Genomic DNA, 19,559 nt, shown 5'->3' with positions numbered 1-19,559 from the left:
AAGTCTTAAATTCCAACAACAAATTGCTGGATCCATAGGCGGGTAGGACGCAAGCAGTTGCAGCCCAAAACAAACAAGATAAACAAAATTTGAAATCAGCAACAAAAACTATAATAATAATGCTATAATCAAGGCGAGCATCCAGCCTTGAGATCGAAAAAGTCTGTACTCTTTAACGAAAAACTCATAAATTCACAAAAAAAAAACTCAAAAGAGAAAAAATCATTGCTAATAAGTCGAATTATTGTATACTTCTGTGTTCACAACCAGTTCCTTTTATCAAAAATTGGCACAAAAACTAACCTGCAGGCTACAAGAAACATATAAAGTACAAACAGTCAAAAACAACAACACATAAATTTTTTAAAAACCAGCCAAAATGTCTAAAAAATTGTTTTAAGTTCTTGAAACTTAGGTTTTCGAAACCTTTTTGCACCTAAAGGTTATCCATCAACACACGTGGTAATCATCGGTCCCAAAAACTCACTAAAACAAAAACTGAAAATTCGCCGCAAATTTCTGCGTTTCAGTTGGCCAAACAAACAGTAAAAAACGTACGAGAAAAATGTATATGAAAAATCTGCCTTCCACAAGACCTCTTTTAAGTGTGACCAATTTTTCGTGAGCTATTTTCTGAAGTTCAAACTTGTTGATTTGATTTTGTAGTTGGACGTATTTCTGTTTCATAATGAGAGGATAATGTGATTAGTATCAATGCCAAAAATCAACAGAGATGGTAAGTAAAACTTGCAGAAAAAACTAAGTATCGGGCATCTAAAATTGATCTCTATGGGTTTATTTCAATTTTATTTTTGATTTCAATTTGAGGATTGACTTTGTTCATTTTAAATTGCTCTGCCGAGCAATTAGTGTTTAAAGGCACTTTGAACAGAACGAGAAGAAGAGTGAAACAAGCCGAGATAAGTTAAAAAGATTTCGCGCAAAACGTTGAACACGCTGAGAACTAAGGTAATACTAATTAAATTGTCAATCGACGAAGAAAAAATAGGTAGGCTATAATAGCCTGTCGAGGAAATAAGCGCGACTGTTAAAAAGCAAAAACGCAAAGAAAAACTTGAAAAACTGCACTTTTCACAATAAATGTAAGCTTTCGCAGCAATAAGAGCACACTAAGAAGCACATGAGAGACTGTTAAAGCCAGCAGAGCTTCACTTGTTTATCCTTAAACGGCATCGATATATATATATATATATATATATATATATATATATATGAAAAACGTTACAAAAAATAGCCGGAAGACTGCAGAATCGACTTGAAGCAAAACTTGTTTTGATCTAGAAGCAATTACATTAATTTCTTTTACTTTTCATTATACTAGGCGATTTGAAAAAAAAGAAAGGCAAAAAAATAAAGAAAAGCAAATGTGCAAGTTCGCAAGTTTTCAAAATAACTGTAAAACATGATTCTTTGATCTTGAGTCAAAGAACAACAATGTGATAAGAAACAAAATAAGGTGGAAACATACAAAGAAGACTTAAGAATAGCCAGGACAACAGATACGAAAAACCTTGAACAGTTTTCTAAAAAACAATCAAGCAACCTCCCAAAAAAGATTAACACAGATAATTAGATATTGTTTGCGCTGACGTACTCACAATCGACAGCAAATACAGCAAACAACACAATAAAAAAACCACGATCCCAAAAAAGCAAATATTTATTTTAAAAAAAACAAGAAAAATGTCACTTAATTTGGGATGAAAAGGATAATAAAACATCCGATTGTCTCCTCGTAATGACACTTCGGGAACTCTTCTAAAAAGCAATTGAATGAAAAAAGTTATTCACAACTTCGCAACAACTAGAAGAAATAGGTAGAAATCTTCAGAAATGGATAAACAGGCCCAACAGCCTAAAGTTGAAACAAATCCAATCAAAAGATAATCACGACCACAAACATAGCCGGCAGATTGCCGGAAAATAGCCACCGTCGACGCGCTTGATGCACATCGGGATTGAAACAGAAAAAGAAAAAAAAGAATAGACAAATTGACTGAAATTGTTTCTGTTTTTTTAAGGGTCAAAAAGTGTTTTAATTTGACGTTCAGTTTCGATTAGATTCAAACTATACTTAATTCAGCTTCTAAACTGAAAACTAAACATACCCGCAGATTAACGAAAAATAGCCGCCGTTGATTCCCATAACCAAGATTGCGATTGAAAGAGAAAAAAACTACTGAAAAAAGATTTTACAAACTGAAGAAGCTCCTGTTTCGTGGTGAGACCAAACAGGGGCTAGTATCAATACCAATAAGCATCAGAGATGGCAACTAAGAAAAACGAGTTCGAGTAACGGGCATCCAAAATCGGGCTTTATGGGTTTATCCCGTTTCTAATTCTGATTTGGTTTTTTCCTAGGCCGACTCTGTTCATTTTGAATCACTTTGCTGAGCAACTGCTGTCTGAAAACACTTTTAGCAGAATGAGAGAAGATTGAAACTAGGCTAGAGAAGTCGAAATGATTTCACGCAAAATGTCGAACAGGCGGCAAAATGAGGTAAAGCGAAAAACTTTTAGTCAACGTAGTAAAAAAAATGGGAGCGCTATAATAGCCGGCTGAGAAGCTGAGGCGGTTATTAATAACCTTAAAAACCATACCAGCTAGCAAACACTCTAAAGTACTTTGATAACCTAATTCTCAATGACTTAATGACTGGGCTTTATCGGTTTATCCCGTCTCTTTTGATTTTGCTCTTTTGAGTTTAACCCTATTCACTATATTACGTAATTCAATTAGCATGAAAGAATTTGAAATCCAATTAGCTGTAACACTGAGTGAAGACAGTCAGATGTCGAAAAACACTTACGTAATATGAAAAACGTGATCAAAAGCTAAAGCGGATTAGGTAAAGCGCATTAGGTCATTAAAAAGGCAGAGCGAAAGAACAAAGAAGGACAAGTCCTGACGTACAATTCAAAGAATTCTCATAAACTAAACAAACCTAGACCCAGATTGGACTATGAGTTGAATTAGTAAGACCATTTCGAAAACTCAGATCGAAAAAATTTTTTTAAAACAGACAGAAAATCGATGTCAAAATGCAGCATGTGAACAAAAAACCACTATTGAGAAAAGGAAACTTGGTTCAAACAAAAAATTAGGCCTGGAATGAGCTATGAATGGACGTGGAGAACCATTTACAAAAAAATCCAATCAAAAATTGAAACAGCTAAAATCAAAGAGAAATTGCCACATGTGATAAAGAAAAACACTAGCGAGATAGTGAATTTTTGTTCAAACGCCATTTTCTCACTCTGCTTCAAAATTAGAGTGAAAAAAAATTCAAGCCGCAAAACCACTCGCTTTTTCGCTCCAATTCCTGTTTCGGCATGACCAAAACCACTACTCCAATTTGACGTCAAAATCATGAAATGTGTAAACAGATCTCTTAAAATTCACTTAAACGCCATCCAACCACTCATCACACAAAACGTTCCCCACACAAATCTTAGGATTATCTTAAAACAAAATCATAAAACAAAAAAGTAAAAACAAGAAAATCAAATCTGTTAAAATACGATACAAAGTCTGATCAAATTTTGTCTTAAATTGAGATCCCCAAATAACTATATCTCCCAAAATTACTTCAGAGAAAAAATTACTGGAAAAACAATTTTGTTTGTACAATTTTAAACTGCGAAAAATTTTGATGTCATTTTGGAGCTGAACATGCTCCTGTTTCGTACTGAGAACAAACAGGGGCTAGTATCAATACCAATAAGCATTAGAGATTGTAACTGAGGAAAAAGTTCGAGCAACGGGCAAGCAAAATCGGGCTTTATGGGTTAATCCCGGTTCTATTTCAGATTTTGTTTTTTTTTCTATGCTGACTCTGTTCCTTTTGAATCACTTTGCTGAGCAACTGCTGTCTAAAAACACTTTTAGAAGAATGAGAGAAGATTGAAACTAGCCAAGAAAAGTCAAAATGATTTCACGCAAAAAGTCGAACAGGCGGCAAAATGAGGTAAATCGAAAAATTTTTAGTAGACGTAGTATTAAAAAAGAGCATTATAATAGCCAGCTGAGAAGCTGAGGCGGCTATTAATAAGCTTAATACTGATATCAGCTAGCAAACACTCTAATGTACTTTGATAACCTAAATCTGAATGACCGGGCTTTATCGGTTTATGCCGTCTCAATTTGATTTTGCTCTTTTGAGTTCAACCGTATTCACTATATTGCATAATTCAATTAGCATGAAAGAATTTAAAATCTATTTAGCTGTAACACTGAGTGAAGACAGTCAGAAGTCAAACAAGACTTATATAAAATGAAAAACCTGATCAAAAGGTAAAGCGAATTATGTACAACGAATTAGGTCAATAAAAAGGTAGAGCGAAAGAACATAGAAGGACAAGTCTTGACATACAATTCAAAGAATTCTCATTAACTTAACAAAACTAGACACAGTGAGAGAATTGGTAAGACCATTTCGAAAAAACTCAGATCAAAACAATTTTTTAATTAAGACAGAAAATCAATGTCAAAATGCAGCATGTGAACAAAAAACCACTAGCGAGAAAAAGAAATTTGGTTCAAACAAAAAATTAGGCCTGGAATGCACTATAAATGGATTTGGAAAACCATTCACAAAAAAAAACAAATCCAAAAAAATCGAAAAAAGTTAAAATCAAAGTAAAATTGCCGCATGTGATCAAACCACTTGCTTTCTCGCTCCAATTCCTGTTTCGGCATGACCAAAACCACTACTCCAATTTGACGTCAAAATCATGAAATGTGTGAACAGAACTCAAAATAGTCGGAAGAATTCCGGAAACGACTCGAAGTTTAAATCCACTTAAACGCCATCAAACTACTCATCACACAAAACGTGCCTCCACACTAATTTATGATTATCTTGAAACAAAACTATAAAACAACAAAGTAAGAAAAAGAAAATCAAATCCGTTAAACAATGATAAAAAGTCTGATCAAAATTTGTCATATACTGAGATCCCGAAATAACTATCTCTCCTAAAATTACTTCATCAAAACAACTAGTACCTCTTAAAACCACTTAAGAGAATTTTTTCTAATACTTGAAGCCAAATCATGAAAAAATAAGCTCTTACCAACAACCCGGACTAAAAACTGGAAAAAGTTAAATAAATTTTTAAATATTACAAAAGCACATAGATCCAATGAAAAACTCTATTCAAGCAATAGGCTATCCAGATTCTAGCAAAACAATAGGCAAGTCATAATAGGCTAAGAAATTTGTCTAAAAACGGAAAAAAAACGAATAACTGCAAAAAATTAAGAATAATTTCAATTTTCGACATTTTTTGTCATATTTCTTTACAAAAACGCTTCATATCCACAAAAACTGAAACCAATTGTTATCTAAAAATTAATCAAGTAATAGGGGCTTTTTCAATGCCCATTTTAGGCAGTAAACCAAAGCAATCTAAACCAAAGCAAACTAAACCAAATTAGCCCAAAAATCAGCAAAATACATGAAAAACCTCCGAATTAGCATAAAATTCATATGAATTTCTAGAAAGCTTCAAACCACTACAAAAACAGCCTAAAAAAAATCAACAACTCTTAACCAAAAAATGAAAATAAATGCTTTAAAATGCCGCACGTGAACAAAAAAAATTCGCTCGCTTAAAATTTTTTTACGCTCCAATTTCTCGCTCTCTAGAAAATAGCGATATGAACTAAAACAACTCTTTTCGCTCCAATCTTCATTTTGTTCAGCAACAAAATCTCTCCAAATTTTTTCACGTGTTTCATTTCCTGCTTCGAAATTCACTCGAATGAAATTGATAAAATGACTTCTCCAATACTCCTCTTCGAGTCCTAATAAAAAGACAGCACCCCAATACAATTCAAACTCTTTGAATTGGAAAAAAGGAGATCGCCTAAATAATAGCCGTTTGAGAGGCTGACGGCGGCTATTAAAAAGCACTAATGGCAAAGAAAATCAAACCAAACAAATTGCTTTGGAAATTCCGCTGAGCAAAAAATTATTTCACGCCTAAATTTCTCGATCTCTATCAATATCAAAATAATTTATATACAAAAACTACTCTGTCTATTCTTTTAACTTTTGTTCAACATTGTCCAAAATCCTTGTTTCGCGTGGGGCAACGACGTTTACATCCGTTATCAGTGGCACTTGACCAGTGAAAACCATAATTTAAGTGCTAAAATCAAAGCTCCTATTCGGGTGGTAAAAAACAAAACATAACCGACTAACGTCGGGCGAATTGCTCTTAAACGACCGGCGGGCGATTGTCAGCACCTAGCCACTGTTTAGTGAGGTTGGCTTTCGCTTGATTGAAGAGGCGTGAGGCTAGGGTAATAGACGATATTATCACGCCACATAACAGCCGCTGAAGTCAACAAAAGAGTTAAGGAGAGAGAGAGAGAGAGAGTGCGAGGTAAAACGTGAGCGAGAAAGAGAAGGAAAGAAACGCCAACCAACACACACAGAGAGAAAGAGAGAGAGCTAGAAATTTTTTCCATGAGATTCTAGCCTTGTTAGTAACTAAATCATATAAAAAACTGAAAGTGCAAAATTCAGAAGAAAACTTTCCACATTTCGCAGTGACGAAAATGTTCAAAAACATTTTTTGCCTCTGGATTTTTGTCATGTAACCCATCTGCAAGACTTAAAAAGCTTCGTTGGCCAGTATTAATTGTTACTCAAAAAAGGACTCAAAAACTGCAAATAAAATGAAAAAAATTTCAAAAAAAAAATTGAAAAAATCATAAGTTTTATTAAAAAATCGATAAAATTTGTGATATTAAGAAGTTCAAAACTATTCTATCGCAATAAAAATTGTTCAGTAACCAATTATCAAAGCCTATACGAGGTTTCTTGGGGCTGGAAGAACTTAGATAATGACAAATTTTGAAAAATTTGAAAAATTCAAGTTTTATCCAACAATTGCTAAAAATCGTGATGTTCAAATGTTAAAAAACATTCTATTACCACTAAAAACTATGCAGCAACGTATTATCAAACCCTTCAGGAGGTTGTCTGAACCCTGAGGCTGAAAAATCTTGAATAATGAAAATATGTGTCAAAAAAATTTTAAAATATAGCAATTTTTGTCAAAAAAATGCTAAAATTCGTGATGTTTAAATCTTGAAAATGATTCCATTACTTCTAGAAACTACATAGTAAACTATTATTAAACCCTCGAGGAAGTTCCTTGGCTCTTGAGGCTGGATAAACCTAAAAAACGACAAAAACTTTCAAAAACATTGAAAAAATTTGCAAAATTTATCAAAAAAAATGCAAAAAATTCGCAGTGTTGAAATGTTGAAACCATTCTATTACCACTAGAAACTATTCAATAACCTATTATCAAATCCTAGAGTGGATTCCTTGACACCTAGGGCTGAAAAAACTTAAAAAACTGACAAAAATTTTCAAAAATCTTGAAAAAAATTGTGAAAATTAGTATAAATTTGCGTTTTTAGCTAGCGGTTGTTCGTCAGTAGCTAGCCACGGGTGGGGGGGAGGGTGCACGGGGGTGCCGATGGGGGTGGCGACAGTCGGGTGGGGGGGGGGGTTGGGGGGCAACAGGGCGGTGGGGGGCAATAGTGGGGGGGGGGGTCAGCAGTGGGGGGGGTCTTCAACCTCTAAGAACCGCTGTTCACACCATAAGTATAAGACTCCAAAACTGTTTTAGCTGAAACAGAGCTAAAAAGCTCTAAGAGCACTTAATGCCCGCTGGGCGCTACCTGTTTATCCCGTTTTTGAGGACGAAAAGTCAAAAGCGTCAGACGAAAAATTGGTCAAGCGAAAAATCGCATTAAAAAAAAAGACCGACAGGACTAATATAATTGCTACAAACTTCGTTTGAGAGCAATTAATCATCATAACTCTCCTGTTCTCATCATCATCATAACTCTCCAATTCTAGTCACAAAAACAGAGATTAGTGCAGAGGTACCCTTAGCTTGCAGCTTCAAGGCTATGAAACGCAAGAAACTGTCTACTTTTTTAAACTCAAAAGCTTACTACAAAATTAGGCTTAAGAAATATCAAACTGTCTTCGGAGCGAATAAGAAATGAATGAACCCCAAACAATTATGCTGATATAGTACTGTAAAAATTACCTGGCCATATAGCCCATAATGACCATCCAGGACAGTTTAGCCATTGGCATTATAACAGTAATGGAGAAGAACTGAGGGATGTAGTCGTATATGAAATAGGACACCAGGAGATAGTTCACGAAGGACAACACTCCCACGCTCACCAGCCACGGAACAGGAGACAGAGTCCTCAAACCCTGAAACAAACGTATTTCATATTGGTCAGTTGACGAAGAGCAGCGTCATCAACACTGTCATCAACAGTGACGAGGAGCAGCAAAAAAATTAGTCTTAACTCAAGTTGAGTTCAGCCAATGTTTCTTGGTCGTGTTACAGATCAACGTTCGCCCCTTTTTGTCGCATTGCATGCCTCGCACTGACTCACACGAGCTGTCTTCTTGTTATTGTTCCTCCTAACAAACAGTATCAACAAAACTTACAGCGTATGTGAGTTTTCCGTTGACGTGACAAATCTCGTACATTTGTGACACAATGTTGACAGTACAGAAGATGACGAGTACGAAGAATATGATATCAGCCACTTCCATTCTTCGCAGGAGGAACTCGTCTATGAAGGAGGGAGTCGGCAACTCGAACCAGAAGAAGTCGAAGCCAAGCAGAATGTTCATCAGGAAGAGGAATTGCACAAAGTACTGGCCTTCAATCGCGTCAATCCTAAGCATCAGAATAAACCTTCCAAATGTACACACGCCAAATGTAATCATCTATAATTGACATGTCTATAGATCTACAACTGAATACATAAACTGTATTAGATAGTCGCTCATCTTATCAGTCTATGCGAATCATTATCACTGCAAGATAACTCATCAGCTTGTTCACATATGGTTATAAAAATTGGGTTCACGGTGAGAAAAGGAAACATCTTAAATCTGTTGTTGAATATAAAACTGAGGATTAGAAAAAAGAGCACAGATTCGATGTATAAGTGGCTTAATTATCAAATCATAGTCTTCAATTACTCAATCTAGTCCTCTAATCTCCAACTTATTTAGTGTCGTTTTTATCTAACAGATATATCTAAGTTGGCCCGCTGCCTCTATGCCAGCGCAGTACAATCATTTTCCTACATTTGCTTATTTCTCGATGCTTACTAAGCTGGGTGAATTTTCTTACTGCCATTTGATTTGCTGATTACTGCGAAGCACCAGCTCAGATACGCGAATCCACAACCAGGTGCAACACATTCCCAGGAAACAAGAAAAATTTCAGTTTTCATACTTCGGCGTAAAGCACTAAATGTGTGTTCTGCATTGAAGTGAGTTCACCAAGCTGATAGCAGCTATGAAAGACAAATGAAAACAGAGTAGCCTCTTTGCATATATCTGTTATTTGTAAAAAAATATTGCAAGGTCTCATGAACTATTAGCAAAAATAGCAAGATCTTAGCAGATAAGCATCTGATTTTATCTAGGGAGGCTTGAATTTATTTTCAACCGAGGCGGTGGATGATGATACGTGTCATAAAAGCATTAATATCCACTATTCGTGTCAAAAAACGAATACCCGTGAGGAAACATTAATGCCAGAACCGATTCTCATCTGCCTTACATTTAAACGGGACTGCCATAATTACAGCTCAAAATAGTACTAAAAATGAAAATCAGATCTTTTCCCCCAAAGTTTTTCGTGTGCATTTATTAGTTACAGAGTTCAGCTTCCAAACTGAAGGCAACTAAGCCCAATACTGAAAACAATTGGCATTCGAGGATCTTTTCCGTTTGCCCCCCAACCCCTTCCCCGCCCCCCGTACATTATGAGCCCCCAAATTACAGAGCACGTGCCATTGCATAGTAAATCATTATGTTAAAATACTGAACATGTTTCCGAAACAGACCTCGAAAATAACAGGCACGAACTGAAAAATTCCGCAATTGCTCTAATATTGAAAACCTATCTTAGTATGACTTAATCACCGGACTTTATCAGATCATCTGTTTTCTTTTGGTTTTGCTCTTTTGAGCGTCACCGTTTTCAATATATTGATAAATTTTTATCAATAACGTAACGTGAAAAGTAACGTGAAAATTGTGACTAGTCAAAAATTTTTCACTGACTGAACCAGACCTCGGAAGAAATTATGAGAAAAAATTGAAAGCGTGGAACATACCGGGCAGATTGCCGGAAGAGAGCCACCATAACCCGGACTGGGATTGAAACGAGAAAATTAATCGTTTTTTGAAAAAAAAATATTTCGATTGGTTTTCGGATTTAGGATATATGAATAAGTATCATTGGTAAAAAGCATTACAGCTTTTAAAAATGACTATTTAGACCAAAGTTGAAATACCGGGCATACGAAACTCGGCTTAATCCCGTTTCCATTTTTGATTTCGACACTGAATGCTCATTTTAAATTCCTAGGTGGGCAACTGCTGGCCAAAATCAATTTGAGCAGAATGAGCAGCATTCGTCTAAAAAAATAAAAATTTGACGCAAAATGCCGAAAAACCGGCAAAACTTGGTAAAGCGAAACAGTAAAACATAGCCAGAAGAACTCCAGAAACAAAACCAAGACATATGACAAAAAGAGACCATTCTGTAATAAAAAATCGGAAACCTAAAAATTTTTGAAGAAACATTTTCTGAAGAAACATTCTTTCTTTTTTTTTCGAAGAAACATTCTGTAATAAAAAATCGGAAACCTGAAACTTTTTGAAGAAATATTTTATCGTAAGGCTTAACCAAAATAAACAGAAAAGTTCATTTATTTTTTCAAAATCTCATAATTTGTGACCCCAAAATCAAACGATCTTTAAACACCACCGTTTGAGAGTTTCTCTCAAGTATTACAGCACACAATTGATTAACAAATGCATCAATTCATACCGGGAAAACAGCAGAAAAATTTGCCATTCACAAAAAAAAATTAGTTTCATAATTTTCCACAGCTGTAGAGAATCAAAAATCAGGAGTCAAAAAAATTATTCAAGTAAACTTTACGATAGCGTTTTTCTCAACATCATTGAGTGTTAATGCAACAGATGGCAAATCAAAGCACAAAAAACGAAAACCCAGAAAAAGAAGAATCTATTTTAAAATGTCCCATTTTTTCGAATAGAAACTGTCCTATCAAACTGTCAAGAGTCTCATTTTATCAACCCAACTAAATATTCAGTCCTAAAAAACTGCACAAAGATATTCTGAAATACACAAAAAATATTCTGAAACGTGCCAATAACAAAAAATCGATAAAATTAAATCAAAAATGACAATTACATCCAAAAAAAACTCAAAATAAAAAAAAAACAGAAAATCAGACACATCAACGACTAACGTCGGGCGAATTGCTCTCAAACGATCGGCGAGCGGTTGTATCCATCAGTAGCTAGCTACGGTTTAGTGAGGTTGGCTTAAATTAATTCAAGGGGCGCGAGGCGGCGAGGGCAATAGATGCTATCACGCCACATCAACGAAAAAGCTAAAGAGAGAGATAAGAGAGAGAGAGAGAGAGAGAGAGAGAGAGAGAGAGAGAGAGAGAGAGAGAGAGAGAGACAGAGAGATAGTGTGCGGTAGATAAAACGTGAACGAGGAGAAGGAACAAAGCCCTAACCAACGCGCACGCACACACACACACACACACAGAGAGAGAGAGAGAGAGAGAGAGAGAGAGAGAGAGAGAGAGAGCTAGGAATATTTTCCATGAGATTCGACTCTGCAACTTCTATTTTTCTCGCCTAATTAATAATTTAAATCACATAAAAACTGAAAAGAGAACAATTCAAAAGAAAAGATTCCACATTTCGCAGTCAAAAGAAGTTCGATATCATTTTTTGTCCCTAAGTTTTATCATGTAACCCAACTGCCAGACTTGAAAAATGGCCAGTAATAATCGTTAAATTCAGATAAGGACAAAAATATTCAAAATTTCAAAAAACAATTGCAAACGCTTACCAAATCTTGCTAACAATTGCAATATTAATCTCTTCAGAACTATATCATTGTCTCAAGAGACTATCCAGTATACCTATTTCAAGCTTTAAATAGTTTCACTGGCTCAAAGATTCTGAAATATGATAACTTTTCGAAAATTTGTGAGTCCTTAAAATACTGAAAACCATTCCATTAACACTAAAATCGATGCAACAGCTTATAAACAATCTTCGGACGAAGTCTCTGGGCCACTGGTGCCGGAAAAATTAAAAAACTGAAAAATTTTAAATTTGAAAAAAAATTGCAAAGAGTTTTTTTGAAAAAAATGCTTAAATTCGTGGTATTAAAATCTTGAAAAACACTCCAATACATCTAGAAACTATACAGTAACCTATTATCAAACCCCAGAGCAGGTTCCTTGGTTCTTGAGGCTGGAGAAACCTAAAAAAAACGAGAAAAGTTTTCAAAAAACTCGAAAAAATGGCAAATTTCATCAAAAAATGCTAAAATTTGTGATACTAAAAAGATGAAAAATGTTCCATGTCAAACGAAAGTTTTTCATTAAATTATCATTAAACTCCTAGGGAAGTTTTCTGGCCCCTGGGTCTGCAAAAACATGAATAATAATAACTGAAATTCAAAACGACAAAAGTTTTCAACAAAAACTTGAAAAAATTGTTGCAAGTTTCATCAAAATTGCAAAATTTTGTGATATTAAAAAGCTGAATATTATTCCATGCTCAAAAAATTTCAGTAAATTACTATCAAAGGCATTAAGTGGTTTTCCTACACCTGAGGCTGACAAAACCTGAATAATGACAATAAATGTCAAAAAAATTGAAAGTTTTGTAAAAAAAAATGCTAAACTTCGTATGCTAAGATCTTGAAAAACATTTTAATCTATCTAGAAACTATTCATGGCTAAGAAATACCACTAGAAACTGTGGAATATTTACCTGGAGGAGGTTTTCTACACCTGAGGCTGAAAACACAAAAAATGACAAAAACTTTCAAAAAGCTTGAAGAAAATTGAGAAAATTAGTAAAAATTTGTGGCGTTTTTATTTGGATTACCAAAACATATAGCTCTTACAAAAGTCAAAAAAATACTTAAGTCTTTCAAAGGACCTTTTTCAATTCTAGCCAGCCTGAGTTTTAGACTGGTCCAACAAAAAATGTGAAAAATGATGAAAAAACACGAAAAATTGCAACATTTTGGGCTCAAAAACTCCTAAAATGACCTTTTAAGCTTAAATTACGGCCTTCCCGGTATCATCATCACCCTAAGCACTTGAAGGACCACTAAACGCGGCTAAGAGCTTCTAATGAAATATAATGCTCGCTGGGCGCTACCTGTTTATCCCGTTTTTAAGGACAAAAAGTCAAATGGGTCAGACGAAAAATTGGTCAAGCGAAAAATGTCATTAAAAGACCAACAGGACTAATATAATTGCTACAAACTTCGTTTGAGAGTAATTTAAAACAAAGTCGAAACAGAAATCAGCGAAAAAACATCGAAACAACTGCCGGGAACACTAAATCCAACCAAAATTTCCCCCTTGGACAGTTATAGTTTAAACAAAATGAAAACTACTAAGAATCAAAAGGGCAAAAATGACAAACCAAAATTGAATCTAAACAATTCATCGAAAAAACCTCACTGGATTCAGCGCAATTTTATTCACAACTACTTTTCTCCCTCTAAGTCATAACTATGCGCGAGCAAAAACCACTCCTTTTTCTCACCCGTTCTCTTCTTTTGACTTCTGTTCAGCAGCTGGTCCTAAAATATTTCTTCTCAAGTGCGGTGGAGCGAGGGAAGGGGGGTTTGGGAGTGGGCGCAAAATGAGAGCGGGCTTTATGATTGGAGGGATATTGTGCACGTATGTATTTGCGGGAGGGCGTGATGCGGTTAACCTATTCAGAATGGCCCGTCACGCCATGAATTTATGTCTCCTCGGCAGTTTCGGTGATCAAATACCTAGTCTAGTAAGGCCTAAGGCTCTAAGCGAACTGCTCAGCGAATTAATGCCCTCCCGGCTTTAAAAGTTATCCGATTTCTGAGGATGCAAAGTCAAATGGTGAGACGAAAATTCGGTAATACGCAAAACTACAAAAGCGAACAGCAGGACTATTATAGTTGGTACATGTTTTGTTTGAGAGCAATTAAAAAGCACTACGGAGAAAATTAACTTTTTTTCTCAAAACCACTCGGCTAGTTACTCCATTTCCTGTTCAAATTCACTTCAAAAATCAAAATGTCCAAACAGATCTATAAAGACAGCTCCACCAGCATAATTCAAATTTTTTGAATTGTAAAAAAGAAGAGAGCATAAAAATAGCCGTTGGGGTAGCTGACGGCGCCTATTAATATTTCAAAAGCAAAATAGGTTGAAGCAAAAACTCAATTTGATGTAAAGTAATTGATGCCTGTTTGCTTGAAGTGTTCAATCACTGGAATAATCATTTTAATAATGTGCTACTATTATCCCGCTATAATATCGATATGATAATCATTGCATTAAGCACTAAATAGTATATTTTAAGCTCAGAATCTGTAAGTCAGATGTTTCAAGTTCACCAGCACCCGTTCCACTTTCACAAGACGGCCACTTTATTTTAGTCAAAAGTGATCAAATTGACAATTATAGTGAATTAACTCACGTTTTTCTTCTGAAACAAGTTCAAGAAACTGACTGTTTTACTCGATGAATTTTGCCTGAACCCATTTCAGTGAAAAAGGCAAAAACAAATTCTTACACGAAAGTTAACTAGTACATTAAAACGAGTAACTATTTTAAGACTATTATGATATTTTTAGAAAAGATCTTCGGTGTAAAATGTAGGTTCCAAGCAGTCTTTAAGTAACCAGATGTTTTTCAAGCTTAAGAGTCTCAACCAATGGAAACCTACCCGGCAGATTGTGGGAAAATAGTCGCCATTGATTCCTATATTACCGATTGGGATGAAGGAACAGAAAAACACTGAAAAAACAAACACAGCCGGCAGATTGCCGGAATAGCTGCAAAAGAATAGACTTGCTTGCCGCATAAAAGAGATAGATACAGATACAGATATATGATGAAAAAAAATTATCGACGTGACTCAAAAATCTATGTAAAAAACTTTCAGCGATATATTAATTAAACTTGTTAAAATTCATTCCGCAGAAGCCTTTTCATTGAGCTTTATTACACATGAGTTCTTTTAACCTAAAAGCAATTTCAAATCAAACTAAGTTTCAAAGTCCAAAAGTCAATTTATTGAATGAGGCAAGTCAATTATGATCGAAACCTAATAACGCAAATGACATAAAAGCTCTGGCTAAAGAGAGTCAGAAAAGACTTCACTCAGGCAACTGCCGTTAGTGAGAGGAAGAATTCATTCAGAAAACTTTTTCAGCTTTGCAGTGCCAACCAAAATTAAAACAAAAAACAACGTCAGACGAAACAAAAACCAAGAGCACCCCAATATAGCTTTCTCTCAATACGTCTCAAAGTAAAACTTTACTGAATCAAAAGATTAGCTAAAACACAAAAAATAAATGCGTTTAATCAATACTCACCAGATGCTAAAAAACCGATTAACATATCAAAAACTGCTAAAACTAAAAAACAGTCAAACAGGAAAAAATGGCAAAATATCGCCTACTAATTTTACTAGATTATCAAAAAAAGCCTCCATACACACTAATACCAGTTTATTTAATTACGATAAACACCATTATTTGATAAAGTTAAGTTAAAAAACACAGCCGGCAGACTACCGGAAAATAGCCAAGCTAGACGCTTGTGGACTTCCATGATTTGAAACAACTAAAGAAAAAAGATAGGCAGATCCAGTCCTTTAATAGATCACTAGACTTTACGGACTGTCAATTTTATGACAAATACGGTCTATAAGGAAAAAGCCCTCAAAGAGCTTTATCAAAATTGATATTCAAAATCAAAAATTCAAGACTAACACACAAGAATTATGGCATATAAGTTTTGCACTACTTAGATGCACACTATTGATTTTTAACTAGTAAATGTTCACAAAAATTAAAGTTCCATACCTGAGTTCAGAAGTCATTTTTTTGGGTGAGTTAAGTCACTCTATTGAGCAGAAATGACGTCACGCACACAAAGCTCAACTTTGAAGTCTTGAAGAAAAGTCCAAGAAGTCAGGTCGTAAAAATCATCGATGGAGACGAAGAGTTAAACAATGTAAAATCTATTCAATTGAAAGTGAGTGAAGTAGGTCAGAAGTCGAACGTGAAAGTCGTGACTAATGAAAAACGAGATAAAAGGTAAAGCGAATAAAAAACAAGGACAAGTCCTGACGTACATTTCAAAGATTTTCCATTGCCTAAACAAAACACAAGACCTAGGACAGACTATGAGTGAATTGGAAAAATCAATTCTAAAAAAATCAAGTAAAAAAATAAAAAACAAATCAATGTCAAAATGCCGCGTGTAAACAAAAACACCAATAGTGAGAAATGGAAATTTGGTTCAAACAAAGAACTAGACAATGAAAGAACTATTAATGGATTGGAAAACCATTTACATAAAAAATCATCAAAAATCAGAAAACAGTAAAAAAAAATACCCGGCAGATTGCCGGAAAATAGCCGCCGTTGATTCCAATAAGCATGATTGGGATTGAAATAACAGAAGATATTGAAAAAAAAAGATTTTTGTGCAAAAACATTTTTTTAAGTCCGATTTATTTTGATGGCATTTCGTGGTTGAACATACTTCTGTTTTAGAGAGAGGCTACAGGGGCTACTATCAATACCAATAAGCATTAGAGATGGTAACTAAGACTTATAGGAACGACGTTCAATTAGCGGGCATCTAAAATTGGGCTTTATGGGTTTATCCCGTTTCTACTTCTGACTTCAATTTTTTATACTGACTCTGTTCATTTTGAATTGCTTTGCTGAGCAACTGATGTTCAAAATCACTTTTAGCAGAATGAGAGAAGAGAGAAACTAGCCTAGAGAAGTCAAAAAGATTTCACGCAAAATGTTGAAAAGGCGGCAAAATGAGGTAAAGCGAAACATTTTTTTATTCGACGAAGTAAAAAAAAAATAGGAGAGCTATAATAGCCGGCTGAGAAGATGAGGGCGGCTATTAATCAAAGAAATTGAGCATGTGAACAAAAAAACCACTAACGAGAAAGCGAATTTTTGTTCAAACACCGTTTTCACACTACTGAAAATTAGAACAAAAAAATTTGACAAAAAAAGACTCATGTAAAATGAAAAACGTGATCAAAAGGTAAAGCGAATTAGGTAAAGCGCATTAGGTCATTAAAAAGGTAGAGCGAAAGAACAAAGAAGGACAAGTCCTGACGTACAATTCAAAGAATTCTCATAAACTAAACAAACCTAGACCCAGATTGGACTATGAGTGAATTAGTAAGATCATTTCGAAAAAATTCAGATCGAAAAAAATTTTTTAAAAAAAGACAGAAAATCAATGTCAAAATGCAGCATGTGAACAAAAACCACTAGCGAGAAAAAGAAACTTGGTTCAAACAAAAAATTAGTCCTGGAATGAAATATGAATGGACGTGGAAAACCATTTACAAAAAATTCCTATCCAAAAAATTGAAAAAACAGTTAAAATCAAAGTGAAACTGCCGCATGTGATCAAAAAAACACTAACAAGAAAGCGAATTTTTGTTCAAACACCGTTTTCTCACTCTGCCTCAAAATTAAAGTGAAAAAAATTTACGCCGAAAAACCACTCGCTTTTTTACTCCACTTCCTGTTCCGGCCTGACCAAAATGACTACTCCAATTCGACTTCAAAATTCATTAAAATGTGTGAACAGATCTTAAAAAACATAGCAAAATTCTGAAGTACAATTCAAAGAACTCTCAATAACTAATACAAAAAACTAGACATAGAATGGGCTATGAGTGAATTGGGAAAAACCATTTCAAATAATCAGACCAAAAAATTTTTAAAAAAGCTGAAAATCAATGTCAAATTGCCGCATGCGAATGAAAAACCACTAGCGAGAAAGCGAATTTTTGTTCAAACACCGCTTTCTCACTCTACGTTAAAATTAGAGCGACAAAATTTCACACCGCAAAGCCACTCACTTTTTGTTCCACTTCCTGTTTCGGCGTGACCAAAAATCACTACTCCAATTTGACTACAAAAATCATAAAACGTGTGAGCAGATCTTAAAAAAAATAGCAGGACAAGTCCAGAAAAACAATTCAAAGAATTGTATTAATTTATGACTTCACAATTATTTACTCCGCTTTAAAAGGCAAATTAGAGCTGTTAGAGAAAAGACTAAACAATAAAACAACACAAGAACAACAAAAACAAGCGAGACTAAAAATAGAAACTTACTTTTAGAGAAGACAAGATCAACATCAAAAAACAAATGGTATGAAGTCAAACGTCAAACTATATTCCTCTATTTCTCACTGTCAATCTGTCATTAGATGTCAATGATTCCTCTGACGAATAACAATAAATGATAAGACAAAAATAAACTCGTTGTAGACAAAAATAAATTCTCAATAAAACTCGCTGAAACTAAAACATTTAGTATAAAAGTCGCAGAACGCAAGAGCTACTGGAGGATACAATTACATCAAAAAATTGAGTCTTCAAGGACCACCGTTGAGACCTGTCACCAATGAGATTAAGGGATAAGACAGCACGAAGTACAACAAAAGCCAGCTAAACTAAAAAAAATCACTAAGATTTAAAAAAACGAACAAGCGTATAAGTCACAGAAAACAATAGCTATGAAATGAAATGACTTGCTTTAATTAAAACCTCTTTAGCAGCCAATGAGACCTGTCAATAAAGAGACTAAGAGTTAAGATGAGAAAGTTAAAAGAAAAACTCACAAAACTCAAAAATACCCGGCAGATTGCCAGAAAATAGCCGCCATTGATTCCCATAACCAAGATTTAGATTGAAAGAGAAAAAACTATTGAAAATATGATTTTTGTACAAACAATTTTAAAGTGCAAACTATTTATGTCGTTCTGAGCTGAACACGCTCCTGCTTTTTAGTGAGACCACACAGGGGCTAGTATCAATACCAATAATCACTAGAGATGGTAATTAAGAACAAAGTTAGAGTAACGGGCATCTAAAATCAGGCTCAATGGGTTTATCCAGTTTCTATTTCTTATTTTGCGTTCTAACACTGACTATGTTCATTTTGAATTGCTTTGTTAAGCAACTGCTGTCTAAAAACAATTTAGCAGAATGAGAGAAGAGTGAACCTAGCCTAGCGAAGTCAAAAAGATTGAAGGAAAAATGTAAAAAACGTTGAAAAAGTTTTGAACAAAAACGATTAAATCGATAAACTTAACCTCTATTAGCAGCATCAGAGCTAATAGAGAGATTAAATGACCCAATGAGATTTAATGATAACACAACAATAAGTACAAAAAATAGTTGCAGAACTCAAAATTTCAATCAAAATTTATGAGAAAAAGTAGCGCCGAAGTCATGAAAATCACTAGCTATTCACTAGCTCCCATAATTAAGTTCTTTATTGCCTCATTAGCAACCAATCAGACCTGTCATTCATAATACTAAGTGATAAGACAACA

General features: G+C 34.7%; 1 protein-coding gene across 1 annotated transcript in view; it reads right to left on the bottom strand.

Annotated features, from left to right (window-relative positions):
• LOC142337397 (choline/ethanolaminephosphotransferase 1-like) overlaps positions 1 to 19,559 on the bottom strand; it is a 48,837-nt gene that overhangs the window by 6,169 nt on the left and 23,109 nt on the right. The window contains exons 5-6 of the mRNA XM_075386565.1: positions 8,523 to 8,757; positions 8,104 to 8,279 (exon numbers count right to left, since the gene is read on the bottom strand). Coding sequence (XP_075242680.1) covers positions 8,104 to 8,279; positions 8,523 to 8,757 — 411 coding nt within the window. The remainder of the gene's footprint in view (positions 1 to 8,103; positions 8,280 to 8,522; positions 8,758 to 19,559) is intronic.

This window comes from Convolutriloba macropyga, chromosome 4 (genome assembly GCF_964194025.1).
Source record: "Convolutriloba macropyga chromosome 4, txConMacr16.3, whole genome shotgun sequence".
NCBI lineage: Eukaryota > Metazoa > Xenacoelomorpha > Acoela > Convolutidae > Convolutriloba > Convolutriloba macropyga.
This window is presented reverse-complemented; position numbering and strand designations above follow the sequence as displayed.